The 16,097-nt window shown below is 34.5% G+C and overlaps 1 protein-coding gene across 1 annotated transcript in view; it reads right to left on the bottom strand.

Annotated features, from left to right (window-relative positions):
* LOC150105606 (sodium-coupled monocarboxylate transporter 2-like) overlaps positions 1-16,097 on the bottom strand; it is a 56,927-nt gene that overhangs the window by 16,430 nt on the left and 24,400 nt on the right. Inside the window, exon 2 of the mRNA XM_090393995.1 lies at positions 1,392-1,732. Coding sequence (XP_090250121.1) covers positions 1,392-1,732 — 341 coding nt within the window. The remainder of the gene's footprint in view (positions 1-1,391; positions 1,733-16,097) is intronic.

Here is a 16,097-nt window from a genome sequence, read left to right as displayed (position 1 = left end):
CTTGCGGTGGCAGCATTGAATGTTCTTGATTGGTTTTGATTACACTCTGTCTGCAGTTCTCATGCAAGTGCATTAGTGATTGTACTGAGTGCCAAGTGGTGTTAGAAATCGGAAAACGAAGACTTGCTCGACTCAGAAAGAAAATATCGTCGGCTTCGTGCTGAACAGGAGCATCAATGACAAAACTGTCACATTTATCAAGTGTGCCGAGATCGGCTTTTTCTAAGGTTATGTCGGCATATACAGATCATGAAAAGACAAAACTATAGAAGAGAACAGGTGGCCGAAGATCAAAAAGGATAGAAAGAGATCGTTGCACGTTGAGAAGGCTTTTTTCGAAAAATCACAGAACCACTGCATCAGAGATAACAGAAGAACTAAATATTCATATTGTTGAACCGCTTTCCACAAAAAACTGTCGATCTGAGTTTCATGAATCCAATATTCACGTTAGAGCTGCCGTTACTTCTTCGAATACCGAAAAGAATATCCAGATGGGTAAACGGGTGTCACAACCACAAACCAGAACGTTAGTAAACTTGAAACGTATGATATGATTATGTGAGTCGAGATCGCGCAAGGAAGACTGCAATCCGCAATGCCTGGTTCCAACGGAAGAGTTCAGGGGTGGGCAGTTTTATGATAGACTGGGCAGCAATATCGTAGGTATTCTCTTGTCCCATTATTACTCTTGATGGTAAAATTATTGCAGATGATTATTTGAATATTTTAGGTAATCAAGTGCATCCTATGGTCCAAATGTCATTTACAAACAACAGTTCAATATTATAAGCCGATAATACTCACATTCACACATCATAGACTTGTATAGTCGTGGTTTGAAGAGCATGGAGGTGAATATCAAAATGGTCCATCACCATCCTAATCAGCAGATTTGAACATTATTGATTCACTTTGTCAGTTTGGCAAACTAGTGTAAGAAACATATTCCCATCTCCAACGTCTTTAAAATATCTTGAAGATGTTCATCGAGAAGAAGGTAAAAATTCCCAACAGAAATTATTCAAATCACATTTGAGTTCATTACAATAAACATTCTGGGAAGGCAAAAAGGTGGTTCAGTACCATATTAATATGGAGGTTCTTCCGTTATTTTTTCAAACCATTGTACATGTTAAATCACATACCATTACTGCAGCAGGGAGATAGCAAATTTAACCTGATGTAATGTTGAGTGTTCAGGTCTGTTGTGGTATTTAAGGAATACGACATACGTTTTACATATTGTATGTCATTCAACATTTATAAATTAGTGGTTATGGTAGTCTTTCATTGCTAGATGAATTGCATTATTCCAAAACAAACATCGGCACATTAGTGCAAATCAGTGGAATAAAACTGATAAACGAAATGATAGAAAAATATCTTACCTCGTTAATCGTGTAGATAATCACTCTGTAGCATGTTGGTAAAATGAGAAACATCCCTATTACTATTCCAATGTGTGTTGCAAAATGAAAGAATAAGATTTCAGTACCAAATCTGTACACTTCTCCAGGAACACCAATCACTGTTGTTCCAGATATAAAGGTCGCCATCATGGAAGCCGATATAGGAAATATGTTGCTTCTTCCACCTAATAAAACGTCCTGCGTGTGTTGCTTTTTTCTCCTGATTCTGGCAACAAATCCAATCACAACTGAGATTATTAATGTTTGGCTTATGACAAGATAATCTGTAATTCCTAGAGAATATTTCAATTCCATCGAGTCTACAAAATAGCATAAAGAGAAGCCCTTTAAATATTATAAAAATTTGAATTACTGCTTTTAATCTTTTTAAATTTAAATTTAAGTTTTTATCTCACTTTAGTATTAATTTATAATTTTTAAACGATCCTGTAAAGCATGTTTTAACGGATAGAGGACTGTAATGGATAACATAGACGGGTCACCTAAAATAACAATTTTATTGAAACCTCCTTGCCAAGCGAACATCAATATTTCTTAGAAAACACATAAATGGCATATCAGTATCAGAACTATCTAGAAAATATTAATTTTATTTCTTATGCTGCTGAGTATAGGAATTGATAGCAGCGTAATAATAATCAGGGATCGCTCAACTATCAGATTATAATATTCAACGCAGCAAGAAAAATTATGTTCATTTGTATTCAAAATATTAAAATATTTTCATTCATCAAGCGATATTTCAAACCTATGGAACTTTAACCGGAAAAAAAGCTTAAGGAAGGTCAAGAATATATCGTATGTCTACCATTATCCGCCTTCGTATTCGTATAAAGAAGATTCCGATTTGAAAAAAAAAAGTTCTTTTTTTTTTTTAATCTGGCAAATCTGGTGAAGTAGCTATATTTAAATTTTAATACCGTTAATTATGAAGTATGATTATCACAGACTCAAATTATTTGTACTCTTCAAGGAAGGTACGAGTTATGTACAAAACTTCAACTATTTTTATGATCAACGGTGTTCTTCAATATTGGTCTGTTATTTGCAAGTGCATAATTTGATCTACTCTAATATTTTGATATTCGAAAGCACTCTACATTCCATGAAACACCTATAACCTCGTCTTTCTCTAATTGTACTTGCTACCATTCTTTAGACCTTCTGTTTTGCTAACTGCAAGCACCTCTTGGAATATTATTAATGTCATATTTTCTGATTTTGTTCTCATAATTATATTCATCATAAAGTTAAAAATATGCAAAACTATTTCAACCAAGATTTAGGAACAAAACTATGAATTAACTATTGGTTTAGGATTACGATGGAGTATATCTGGGCAGAGCACAAAATTCTTATTAATTCATGAACACAGTTGCGGATTTATATGTCATGCTTTGTAGGACATTCGACATCAAACTGTACTGGAAAATCGTTTTAAATAAACAGAAATAAAAACGTTACCATTTAAAGGATCAAGAATTCATGTCACTCAAATAGGCTTCCACAACCAGAAAACTATTCATAGAATAATCTTGATTACGTCTAAAGTACATCTACATAATATCTGTCATACAAAAATAATGAAGCAATTAATACTGAAACTGTGGAAGACGTTTAGAATAGTGCTAAAACGATATACGGAGAAAAAAACCAGTAAAAATATACAGTGTCTACAAGATGGTTGTACTTTATATACAAATATTTATTTAGTATTTATATAGAGCAGTAAAAATACGTATACTATGAGTGAAAAGTTTTTTTTTTTAATTTGCTGGAAGACGTTCATTTTTGACATGTTTGTAACAGCCAATCTCGATTTAGCTCGAAAATGTTCGAATAAGTGCAACTAGCAAATCTAATTTCTGTCTAATCTCAAACTTAGTTTAATATAGATTTCCTTCCCACAGTGAAACGTATATGGTTACAAGGTCACGAAATATTATCAGGACATTTTCCCTTTCAGCACAACCGTTCGGAAAATAGACATCTAAAGATTTTATTATGATACAAAATATAGCATTACCAAATCTAGATAAAAAATAGCATCAAAAACATCCCAAACATAGTCTGGAAGAAGGAATTTCTTTAAGACAAAGAAGTTTACTTTACAAAGAAATATGAATTTGATAGTTTACATGTCAAGATCATTGTTCCTTTACGACGCAACTTTAATAGTCAAACCGCAAATTTGTTCCTGAGAGACACCACAGTGAACGGTCAGTATTATTTAGGAGTAATTCAACGTCTGGAAGCCCGAATGCCTCACGTGAGGAAAAAAACTGTTTCACAACAATTAGTTTTTGTCGCAGGACAACACGCCTGAGCACTTTGCGCTGCTTGTGAAGCAGTTTGTGACTTCTAGGTCCATCGAGCCAGATTTGGCTCCCACAGACGTTTCCTCTTCCCAAAGATGAAGTGTGTGCCTTGAAAGGGGAGCTTTTCAGATACACTGAGGACATCCAATGCTGGGCGATCAAATAATGAAAGAGGTGCCAGTTCAGGACTTTCACCATGCCTGCGCAAACTTATAAGACAAATGTAAAACATGTGTGTGGAGTTGGAGAAAGATTATTTTGAATCTTTGTAATTGACATTTCCAAATATAGCTGTGTTTGTTTTGATATAATAATTGCTGTCTCGTTGCTTGACGGACGCACTGTGTAAAATGGTTTAATTCACGAAATAGAAAAAATAATAATAATCGAACATGATTACTGTCGTTGGATTTCCTTTATGCAAATAAGATACACTAGCAGGTTACACAACACTTGTTTGTTGTTCCTGTAAATGCTTTCTTATTTCACATGCACTATACGTTAAGGTCCTTGAAATGTGCTACAACGCGAGACTCTTCATGTCATTCATCATTTCATTCCAGGCATAACATGAAATATTATGTCTGAAATGATGTCAGAAACGCAGGATTTATTTCAAATGATGCTGATTCACACATTTCTACGTCTAGATATAAGTTGTACACCTACAAGAAGATGTATGTGAAATCCCACTTAGTCTCAAAGAATTCTGTTTATTCAGTAGTTGATTGAGTTTATAATCAATACGATTTAAAGCCCGAGTAATTCGAAAGAAACGCTAATTTCATTTTGTATCCGTTATGAATTTTACAGTGTTCAAAGTTTGTATTATACTTTTATTCAGAATTGCTTTTTTGTTTCAGATTGTTATGAAGGAACCTGACACTTATCACAGCGACATTAGAAAGGGGGAAATAGTTAATAAGAATATATTTAGTTTATTTAAATAAATTAGTTATATTATTTTATTTAGTCAACCCTAAATATTCTTTTGTTTTGCCTAAATAATTTTTATGTAATTATTTCCTTGTATGAGATCATAAGGCAGATCATCTCTAGTATGAATTGAAAAGTTAGTAATTTCATAGAACATTACACATATTTCGGATATCATAACTGAAATTATGACATAAACACTAAAGACTTTTGACTTCTTTCGTGCAGAATACAGAGATGAATCTCCTTGTAATACCTGTTCTGTCTTGTTAGCAACCTAATGAATATTCCAGGTAAATATCGTCAGTATTGCTGCATGTAAGCCTTTAATTTCTTTAAAGCTGTTTAAGTAAAGGTATTTTCATCATCCAGTTATAGGTAATTCCCGATTTCTCTAATTCTGTTCTAAGGAAAACTTTCACTTTCTGTAAATTTCGTCAAATGTTTACATCCTCCAGACATCTAATAACCATAAATTAGCTTATTACTAGACTCCCATTTCCTCAGATCAATAGGGTAACTTATGTTAGGAATATATCGACATGTGAAGGCAGTGCTGTAGCAAGAACTTTTGCTTCCCAGGGCGATCCTTGAGTTTTCCGCCTCTCTCAGTATATTTGATGTGTATTGAGAGAAGCAGAAAACTCAGGGACCGACTGGGAGGCAAAAGTTCTTGCTACGGCACTGCCTTCATATAGGGAAATTTATTTGAAATAAATGAAATAAACTATGAAATAATGAAATAAACCCTATATGAAATAAACCATTTATTTCATATAGGGAAATAAATTAAAACATTATGTTTATTTTTGAAGTAAAACTTTAATTCCTTCCAATATTCTAAAATGTTATTTTTCTTGCTTTTCCATTAGCAAAATTGTCGACAGCATTATCGAAGTCTATTTCATCACTCAGTTGCTGTTCTGTAGACAGTATGGCAAGATTTCTTAAACGCAAAGTTACGCCCGGGGCGGACATCCCCTGTAGCTACGCCCTTATGTGAAGGAGAATGTCGACAACGCTTTGGAGATCTGTGGACTCAGACATGTTATGTGGTTTGTGGGCATTTAAAGAGATCATAAAAACTGATTAAATACTTTTGATACGCAGAAAGCAGAATAGCTTCAGAATATAATTTTAATTCGTTATCAATAATATATACATTTTATTCATCGCACCACAAATATTCGCATTACAATTTGATCATATACTTTATTCTTCTATCAAAGAAAATTTCTCTAATCGAATAGTGTAGAAGAATTTCGAGCTAATCTTTTTGATAGTTGCAATCTTTGTAAGTGTTCTCCAATCGTTGATGCAATGGACGACAAGATGAATGCTTCTTCCATATACTACGGATGACATCAATGATGTCAGACTCATATCTCCTAACTGAAGGAAGCACACTGTAAAATTACAAATCCTGTCAGAAACAAATCAAGAAATGGGAACTACGTTTTACTGTGAAATATCACTGTATCAAATGAGTGGAAGTTTCTTTGCTGTCTGAGATATATATATATATATATATCTGTTATATTTTTTGCGCTTCTTCTGTCCAGTTTTTAGCCCGGGTGAAATGGCCGTGAAATGTAAGATGAAGCGAAAGACAAATGTATGTGGCATTGAGTTTTCAAAACTGGTCAGATGCCATGAATTCAGGATGTATCCTTCGGAAGATATTGAAGATAATTATGTAGAGAGATAATACAAGAGAATAGAGAGAGAGTCTGGGTGTGTAAGAAGTGCAGCATACTTTATTATATTTATTCCTGTGTGGGTTCCCCCCGTTCTTCGACTGACCTTAGGACTGGTTGAGCCCTCCTCGTGAGGGATTAAGTATGTGTTTTATTAATGTAGATCCGTGTGTGTTCACGGACCACATGCGTAGATGGCGGTGAGTTAGCGTCAGTGAGGGTAAGACAGCGAATATCCAAGGTACTGAAAATGCGAATTGCGTAGATGACACTGAAAAATTAATTCAAGATATGAAAGCGGAATTGGAACAAATGAGAAAAGAGATCAAACGCATAAGAAATCTACTGAGGAGAATTATGGATTTGCAGGGGAATATGAGTAGGATGAAAGATTTGAAACACATCGAATGATCTCAGAGTGGCAATGTATGGAGATACGATGTTGAGAGATGTGGTGAATGAAGAAGTGCACAGAATCTGTTTTCCGGATGGTAGAATGAGCAGGATGGTTGAAGCATTACATAAGAGGAGTACGCAAGCAAAACAGTTGAGGAGAGTGAACGATAACAATGTGGTAAGTAAGTTAGTCAGCGTATTGCTTAGGTATGATAACGATAAGTTGAGAAGGCAAGCGAAGATTATGAGTGGTATCTAGCAGAGTTGTGTGAGGAGAAATGAGTTCATTTTCGCCGAAATATTGTTGGTATAAGTGAGACATGGATGACCGAAGATGACATTCTCACAGGAATAAAGATGGAGAGATATATATTCTTTCAGACCAAACAATAATGGAATAGCAGTGTTATTGATGAATGGCAGAGGAGTTGTACCTATCAAGGATGAAGATGCAAGGAACAAATACTCTCAGTGGTTTGGAAATACTGTCAGTGGTTTTGAAACAGTGTGAGAGGTGGACAGGGTCAAATGTTTAGGAGAGTGTGGCTATAGACCTGGTAATGTGGATGACAGTGAAAAGGAAATGTTTAGGCAAATAGTTCTGGCTAATAAGGAAAAGGTGCTCATTATGGTAATATAGACTGGAATGAAGAGATAGCATCAGGAAAAACAAAGGAATGAATGAATGCTGCGAGGTTTCAATGGATATTACTTTAAGCAGTACCTGACAAAGGACACGCATGGATTGAGTGTCTTGGATTTGATTATCACATCTTCTTGCAGTTGGTGAAAGTGACCATGAAGGGATCATTTGGTTGGAGGCCAGCCATATTAGGACTATTTTGAGAGAGTTACATGTAGAACTATAAAGCAGGCGATTATGGAGTGAGGAATTCGTGGAAAGTAAATTACTGCTATTTGATCTCTATTTAGGAAATAACTGACAGAGGAGATCACTGAGTGTATTCCAAAGGTCAGGAGATTAAATGAAGTATGCATAACATGGATGATTGAATAAGTGAAGCGTGGAGGTTGGAAAAATTGCATTGCGGAGGCGGCACAAGATGAGTGGAGATAACAGCTACATGAGGAATACAAAGAGAAGGAAAGAAAGGTGACTCGATACAGAAAGCAAATAAGCAATATGAGAAGCAATTACAAATGACGCTAAAAGAAATTTTGGAGAGCTCTTTGTATATGTGGCTGTAATAAAAAAGAATTATAATGGGACGATGATAATATTGGGCAGTGATAATGTGAGAATGAAAAACACTGAGGAGAATATTGTAGAGGTGTTAAATGAGCAGTTTGTGCAAGTATTTGATTCTTGTGATTTTAACATAATGCAGACCATGAGAGTAGTGGGAATGGGGAGGTACCACTGACGGAGAGTGAAAAAAAGGTATTTGAGGAATAGAATAAACGAGACGTCAACAAGGCCATGGGACTTAATAGAATATCACTATGTGTCTTGAGGAAATTTGTATACATAGTTAACAAACAGCTTTAACATACATTTTCAACATGAGTATTAGATTAGTCCGGGTCCCAAAGGAATGAAAAAATTGCAAAATATTTCTGCTTCATAATGGGGGTGATAAGTTAAAGTTCAAATTATGGATCAATTGCTTTTCTGGAGTTCGTCAAGGTGTTGGAGGAGACATTGAGGACAACGAGTCAGAAGTGGGTGAGCAGTAGAATTCTCTTTAATGGGAATCATGAGTTTGCTAAAGGAAGATCGTAATTTAATAGTTTTCTTACTTATTATAGAAAGGTGATAACGTTGTCATCATTCGTAACATATGTAGCACAGTACCTTCATCTTTAATCCATCATTGTGCTCCATTATACAGTGCAGTTTTCAACACTTTTTTAATATTGCAACAAAAGTATAGGAAAATACAACATCTTCATTTCGCAATATGTAACGGTAACTGGCGTTTCTGTCTTTTATGAAAAACAGTACAAACACATTTATTCGTTATATATTTGACTGAAATTTTTTATGAGAAAAACTGCAAAGTATACTCTATTTAGTCACAAAAGAAATGAAGAAATTATGAAAGAATTAAACCAGGAATCAGTGGTAGAAGAAATTAAAAAATATAAACATAAATGGATGGAACACGTTCAAAGAATAAAAACAGAAATATTACCAAAATAAGCCTTCAGTTATAAACCATTAGTAAAAAGAAAACCAGGACGTAAAAAAAGATTTAACAATGACTCCTAAAGCCGGAACAGGCCACTCTAGGCCTAAATCCCTGATGAGCATGATGATGATGGTGATGATGATGATGATGATGATGATGATCATCATCATCATAATTGACTAAATAAATGTATTGTATAATTTAAGCAAGTTTTATTGACCTAAAGATAACAATTGCATCTAAAATGTTTTAAGTAAAATAGTTATAATAAATTCCATGTTATTAACTTCTTATCACTCATTTTTACTTTTATTCGAATAACAAAATTGGATATCTGAATTATAATATGGAACAGCATACATTTTAATCCGGTGCTTTAATTTTAATCAACTCAAAAGATCGAGGTTGTAATGGCCTTCTTTTTATCCCAGATAGCTGTTGTTTAACAGGAAATTCTGAAGAATTTCAATGTTGCTATAGTTCGCCCACCGATTAGAGATCCCTCGACGCTTCTGAGCATGTCAGAAAAATGAGAATCCGTTCCGATAATAGGGTAATCAATCCGTCTTCTGGGATGAGTTTATTTATTATTATAGGTCGGAAAATTTAGCTTTTCTTTTACGAACATTGACGTGTAACTATTTTGCTTGTATAACAGTTGGAAAAATGTGCGTAAAGTATTAACAAAATTAAAAAAGGTATAGCATAAAACTATTATAAAACAAAAATAAACATAAGTTTATTTTTAAGAAAATTTTCTATAAAATAAAAATAATTATACAGAAAAACAGAAATTTTTTCAAATGAACTTAGATATTCTAAACTTAGAGTTGTGAGAACTGAGACATTTTAATGTCCTAAACCGATTAATTATTTATGACTTGTTGTGACTCTTTTAACAAACCCATGCAACAAAAATGTTGGTAAAAAATACCATTGTCAAATCCTTTTAATCTTCAGAGTCTTCTTTAGACTACCAACATTTTCCATAAGTTATATTACTATCAATCCAAGTTTCATCTAGATATACAATCGGTCTTTTCTCCTCCCGGAAACGTCTTATTGCTCTCAAATACTGCGTTCTAGATAAAACAATGTCACTTCGCTCCATGATAAGTTTCCTTTTATTCTGGGACTTTTTAAAACAAAATCCGATTTCATGAAGTATTTTCCTTAAAGTTTCTCTTTTCCAAAGAAAATTAATTTTTTCTTTAAGCACAGGAATCAATTTCGGAACAGTTGGCACTCTTTTCTCGACCACGTAAAATTCGTGAATAGTTCTTCTTATAACGTCTACTTCAAAATCATTCATAGCAACGGTTTCACTAGTTTTCTTTCTCCGGCGCTTTTTTTAGGAGATTTAAATTTTGGCTTACCTTCACCTTTTGATTCCCTACGAATTCTTTTAACAGTCGACCCCGATACGCCCGCCATTGCACTTGCACGTTTTATGACTTCAGAAAGGGGAACAAGGAGACGGCCTTCTGACAATTTTTCGCAGAATGTCAGCACATTATTCAATAGTCTTTAGCAAGAGCTACTGAAACATTTAACAACAGAACTTGTTGACTGTACTGGATCCATCATACAAAGTAATAATTAAAAAAATGCAAAAAAGCGACAACAAAAATCAAGCTAGTACTAGTAAAGCGACAGACAAGAAAGCACGTGATTTCGCATGTTGACGATCAATTTGTACATCCTTCATTTCTTTCTCCCCTTCAGCATGAATCGACTATTCTTGGCAAAATTCCAAGCAGAGACCTGAAAACGGTGGGGGAAAGAACTACAGACTACAACAAACTTATTCATTTTGAGGATATATGGAAAATAAATATGACTGTTCTTATCAAATAACATCCGAATAAACACCAAAGTTGACGCTGGATTTGATATGATGTAATTTCTATTCCTTTATGTTCAGGTGTAATGAGTCCACAACTATCCTGATATTACTAAAATTATTGTAGCGGTTGTCTTCAAAGCACAATGATTTGGGAAGGCTACATTTCTCAGAAATTAACCAGATTGTGGATATTTCCAAAATCGCTGAGCTTTAAACACAACTGCAAGAATAATTGTCAAAACCTGATGACAATTGTAGACTTACTATGCCGACCTGACATGTTGTAAATTATTATTTTCATTCATATTTTAAATAGATAATCTAAATAATGAAAGATTATAAGAAACGGGCACAATAAAACCTTCTCTTCATATGCAAAAATGGTTTGTAAAGAACAAAAGGCTTTAATTAATTTTATAAAGATGAACTACGACATCCCATTCCTTACATTTACAAATTATGCACTTCTAATTGAGGAGAAACATACCTGAATGTTTTTCTATAAAAAACCGAGACACCTCTCAAGAGTTACAGAGATCTTATGTTAGTAGCAGCAAAAAATGTAATTCCTATAATTGCTTTTAAAATTGTGAAAAGCTGTTAGCGAGAATACAGACCGGAGACTCATATACGTATAAGAATGTTTGGCATTTCACTTTATGCTGTAAATGGAAATGTGGTAAGATAAAACGAAAGAATTGAGTGTGACGTTCTAAAGAGGATGACATTGCACGAAATGTCTCTGCGCGTTTGAAATAAGCGAAGCTTTTTTGCCACGAAATATGTTATTTGATGATGAGACAAGGTCACCTTATCTCATCATCAAATAACTACAAATAACATCAAATAACTACACCTACTTGTACTATTAGTTTTACTATATCCGCAATTGGCATATGATCTCAGGTCGGTTTCTCAGAGGGTTTCTTTAACTAATCCTCTTTATTAGCATAAAGTGGGTAGTTACTTTAACTTCATTAATATATTATACACAAATTTAACTTGAAAACTATATCTGAATGTTTATTTAAAAACCATTTTGAAGTTATTTTTCTGAAACTTAGTAGGATTATTATTTACTGCTATATAAGTGGTGCGAGCTCTGATCAGAACATTTATTTTCCTATTATAATCACTGCTATTGAGACAACAGGTAGCATCATCTTTGTCAGCTCTAGTAATAATTATATTGTTGTTGTTGTTGTCTTTACGATTCATATACTGCGTGGAGTTGGTTATTGGAGATATTTCTTTTTGGCGGTAACGCTTGCGATAAGATGCTAGTTACGTTAGTCTGATCTTTTGGACAACATTAGGAGGCAAGTTGCGCGAGCTACGCTTTATACGCCATATAATTTCTAAGCTACAAATTCGCTGAGGCACTACTGAAAACTTGTGATACTAAGCACAACAACGGCTGTTTAGTAGAGTATTTTTGACGACAGGTTATCTTGTGACTGTTAGATTTGCAGCTGAGAGGAACTATGAAGATTATTATGGCCAGTTAATCAGCGACCATAAACTGATTAACTGGCATTAATAAATTAACTGGCAGTTAATATTCGCTGATTAACTTCCACTAATAATGCCAGTTAATCATCGACAATTATTCTCCTCAGAATATCTGCAATGGAAACGTTTCGAACTGGTGTTGTGTTCCACCACCGATTGTGTAATAAGATGTCCAGAACTTCTCTGCACGTTGGCTCCGATAGACTGCTAGTTATTCACTGTTGACACACGTCATGAGGCAGTTGATTAGCATGCTTTTCTATAGATTGTAATATAGCAATTTTCTGGTCAAGATGAAGTTGCCGGATATATGTATGAGTTTCAGGTCGACTGCAGAAAGCTGCATCTGTATGAATTTCAGGCTTTTGGTTGCCAGCCATCCTGCTTTATTATATAGATGTTGAACACAGAGAATATGGTGAATGAGCATTTATAGATGATCACATATAGATGATCAGTATATGGCATATACTGTTATTTCATTCATCAACTATAGTTTGCAGGGGGTAGGATCTATGGAGGATGCATAGTCTGATCTCAGCACCATGATGGAAAGCATTCCCTACATCTTGGTGAAAGTTTCACTGAGAAGCTATGTCCGTTTCTCGAAGAAGAGTTAAATCTACGTTATCACATTGGATCTGCTGAAGAAATAGCTTATTTCATAGAGGAAAAGTATACTGCTTTCTTTTAAATCGCCGTGCATTATAGAATCCCACGTATTTGGCAACCGTTGTTAGGATATATGCGATCCATGCGCAATTACTATTTTGCTTTCCACAATTCAAGAAAAGAGTTAAAATACAAAAAAAAAAGAGAAAGAAAATGGCGTTTTGTTTGAGATATAATTTTGCCTGTTTTATCATTCTCCAAAGTGGCTGCTCTTTATTTGTTTAGTGGGTTACGATGCCCTGTTGGAATCGCATGAAGGTGGATCAGGAGTGCACAAGTTTGGTTTTTTTCACCATCTTTCGTCCCATCAGTGAATTTAAAAGCAATTCATAATTTCTGAGGTGAACTTCAGCACTTACTAGAAAATATAACCTTCATTTTATGGTAAGAATATACTTTTGTGAGTAAGGTCAGTTTTGACTTCTTCACCCTGATAAATTATGCTTTTTTCTTAATATTCTCCTATCGATACTTCTTCGGGTGACCTTGATGTGTAGCATTCCCCTAAACGGGAGTTTTGAAGACTTAGTTATACGTCTGAATTTGTCGAAGACTGGGCTGGTGATTTGCGTGTATTTGGAAAGTATCTGACTGCTATTTGTCAGGATCATTCTTCTTACAAGAGAGTTGACAGGCAAGGCGTTCGCTAGTTTTCATATTGCTTTAAATGAAGCACCTTGTGATTATTTTTAAATTTCCATGGTTGGTTGTGATTTTTATTTGATCACATTTTGACTTAGGTTGGTGTTCTTTACTGCCACAGTAGTCGTGTACAATAGGGACCACTTGGTGGCATTTTGAGCTATGAAATTTCTTCTTGCCTCATGGGAAATATGGGCAATACTTTTCTGGTGTTGCCGTCCTCTTGATGGAATCATTGTGACGAACGAACGGTACAATGAAATCGCGTATTGCGTATACATATGGAAGAATAATGAAATAAAAATGCGCTAAGTAATGTTGAAACTACATTTTAATCATCTAACAAACAGGAAACTTCAGGCAAAATTGATTCCATCAGAAAAACCCTAGAATATATCAGACTTGGATTCCTCCCACATCAAGTCAACTCAAGAAACCAGTAAAAGGGAAAATACTACACGAATGCCTTACATTGTGGGGATATTTACGTAGGAAAATATATATATATATATATATATAATTTCTTTGATCATTCTGAATAGTTAAAATTATTTTAAGTAGTAAGCAGTGAAGAAATGCATCGTTTTCATTATTCATTGCTGATTGTTTACATCATACTTTTTTGTAGTGTGGAAATAACTATTGAAGATGTTCCTTTGACCCGCTGATCTTTTGATCTGCAATCACTTTCTTAACAAAAAAACAGGGAGCTGGTACATTTGACTCAGAGATATACTTCGTGTTTATCTAAATCCTTGTAAATCTTAATACAATTCGTGGTCGAGCGAATAGATGGCACTACAGTCCAGGGTTTTTATTCCATTTCAGGCATTGTATGTCAGTAACGGAACTATTTCTGTTTATATTTTTATCGATTTAATTATAAGACTTTATTATAAAGAGATTGTACATAAATTACAAACTAAGCAGCTTATGAGCGAGTATTTAGGCTTAGGTGATGGTTTACACTGGTGATGGAATTTAATGGAATAATTACAATATAAAGAGAAATAAATAAACAACATGTTAATCATTTCAGTAACTCGTCTCTGTATCAGCGACATATTCAGGAATACGCTGTTAAAAGTGTAATAACGCGCTCACAATAACAAGAAACAATAAGTGGAAGAAGTGAAATTGAACTACGTGAACTTATGAATGGCGCTCTCTATGAGTGCTGTTGGCTATCTTTAGATGTTGGGAGTAGAGGCTTAAGAATTAAAATTTAACAAATTTTAGCAAGTTTAATATAACTATGTTTATTAAATTTGCGTTGGTTCTTTAAATATGCCACATATTCCAAAAACAGTCTTTGAAGTTTGTATTTACAGTGATGAAACATGGTATTTTCTGTCGACATTTTTCTTTCGTCTGATTCTGTGTAAGGCATCCTATGCATAGTTACCTAGACCTGACTGATCATAGTTCTAGTAGAGGATGTATGTTTTATGTTCTTCTAGGCGGATGTATCAGATCTCCGATGACCAAAATATCAAACTCCAAGAATAAGGAAACCTTGTAAGTACCTGGAATAGAGAAGGGAATAAATGGATCCTTTGAACAGCAGACAAGGGAATCCAGATGAGGCTGAAATCAGCGAAGGGCTTATGTTTGTCTAATGTTTTGGCTATTTTCTTCTGAAGTTCCCCGGATAGAGGAAATAATGCGTTTATTATTCCTCTCCACATAAAGAAGATGTAACGAGTTGAAAGGGACGGATAATTTATAGGCCTTTTTGGCATTGTAACCTTTGGATTGGAAGGTTTGTAGAATAAAGCCAAGTTCTGCTGTAAGGGAAGCTTGGGTGGAACAGAGGTTGGGGGTTCTGTCTGTGACAATATGGGTGTTTGATAATCCCGATATTGTTGAAAAATGGGATTGGTAGGAATCTCCCACCTGTGTGAAGGTTCTATAAACAAAAAAGAAAGGATTCCATTAATCAGAGCAGTGACTGGTGAATTTAATAAAAAAAAGGCAACCTGTTATTTTCTTTTTTCAATAATCGACTGGATTCTGGGTTGCTGGGTGATAAGGTGGAGGAGGAAATGTTATGTGTCTGGGCCATATTGCCAAATAAAGAGCACATCATTAACATGTCTTATCCCAATAGAATATTTGAGAATGATGGTAGGAAGAGCATATTTTTCAAAATGCTCCATACAGAAATTGTCCAGGAGGAGTGGAGAGAGAGGAGAACCCATGGAAATACATTGCCTCTCTTTATATAAAGGTTCTTCCAAGAGAAGTAACCAGTATGGATAGCAAAATTATAAAGAACAATAATGTGAGTAGGCAAAAAAATTTCACTCAATTTAGATTATGAGAAAGGGAACTATTGGTAAGCAAAGCTCACCACGATATCGTTATTATTGAAACGAAATTATGGATTAAGGATTTTAAATTTGTATATTTTATATAAGAAGAAGTGTGGCCAGTAAGTGGAATTAAAAATTTAGCTAACTGTTTGATTAATTTAAAAGAGAGGGGGAGTC

This window comes from Typopeltis vanoorti, chromosome 6, assembly GCF_054136105.1.
Source record: "Typopeltis vanoorti isolate ZY-2024b chromosome 6, IOZ_Tvanoo_1.0, whole genome shotgun sequence".
In the NCBI taxonomy this organism is placed as follows: Eukaryota; Metazoa; Arthropoda; class Arachnida; order Uropygi; family Thelyphonidae; genus Typopeltis; species Typopeltis vanoorti.
This window is presented reverse-complemented; position numbering and strand designations above follow the sequence as displayed.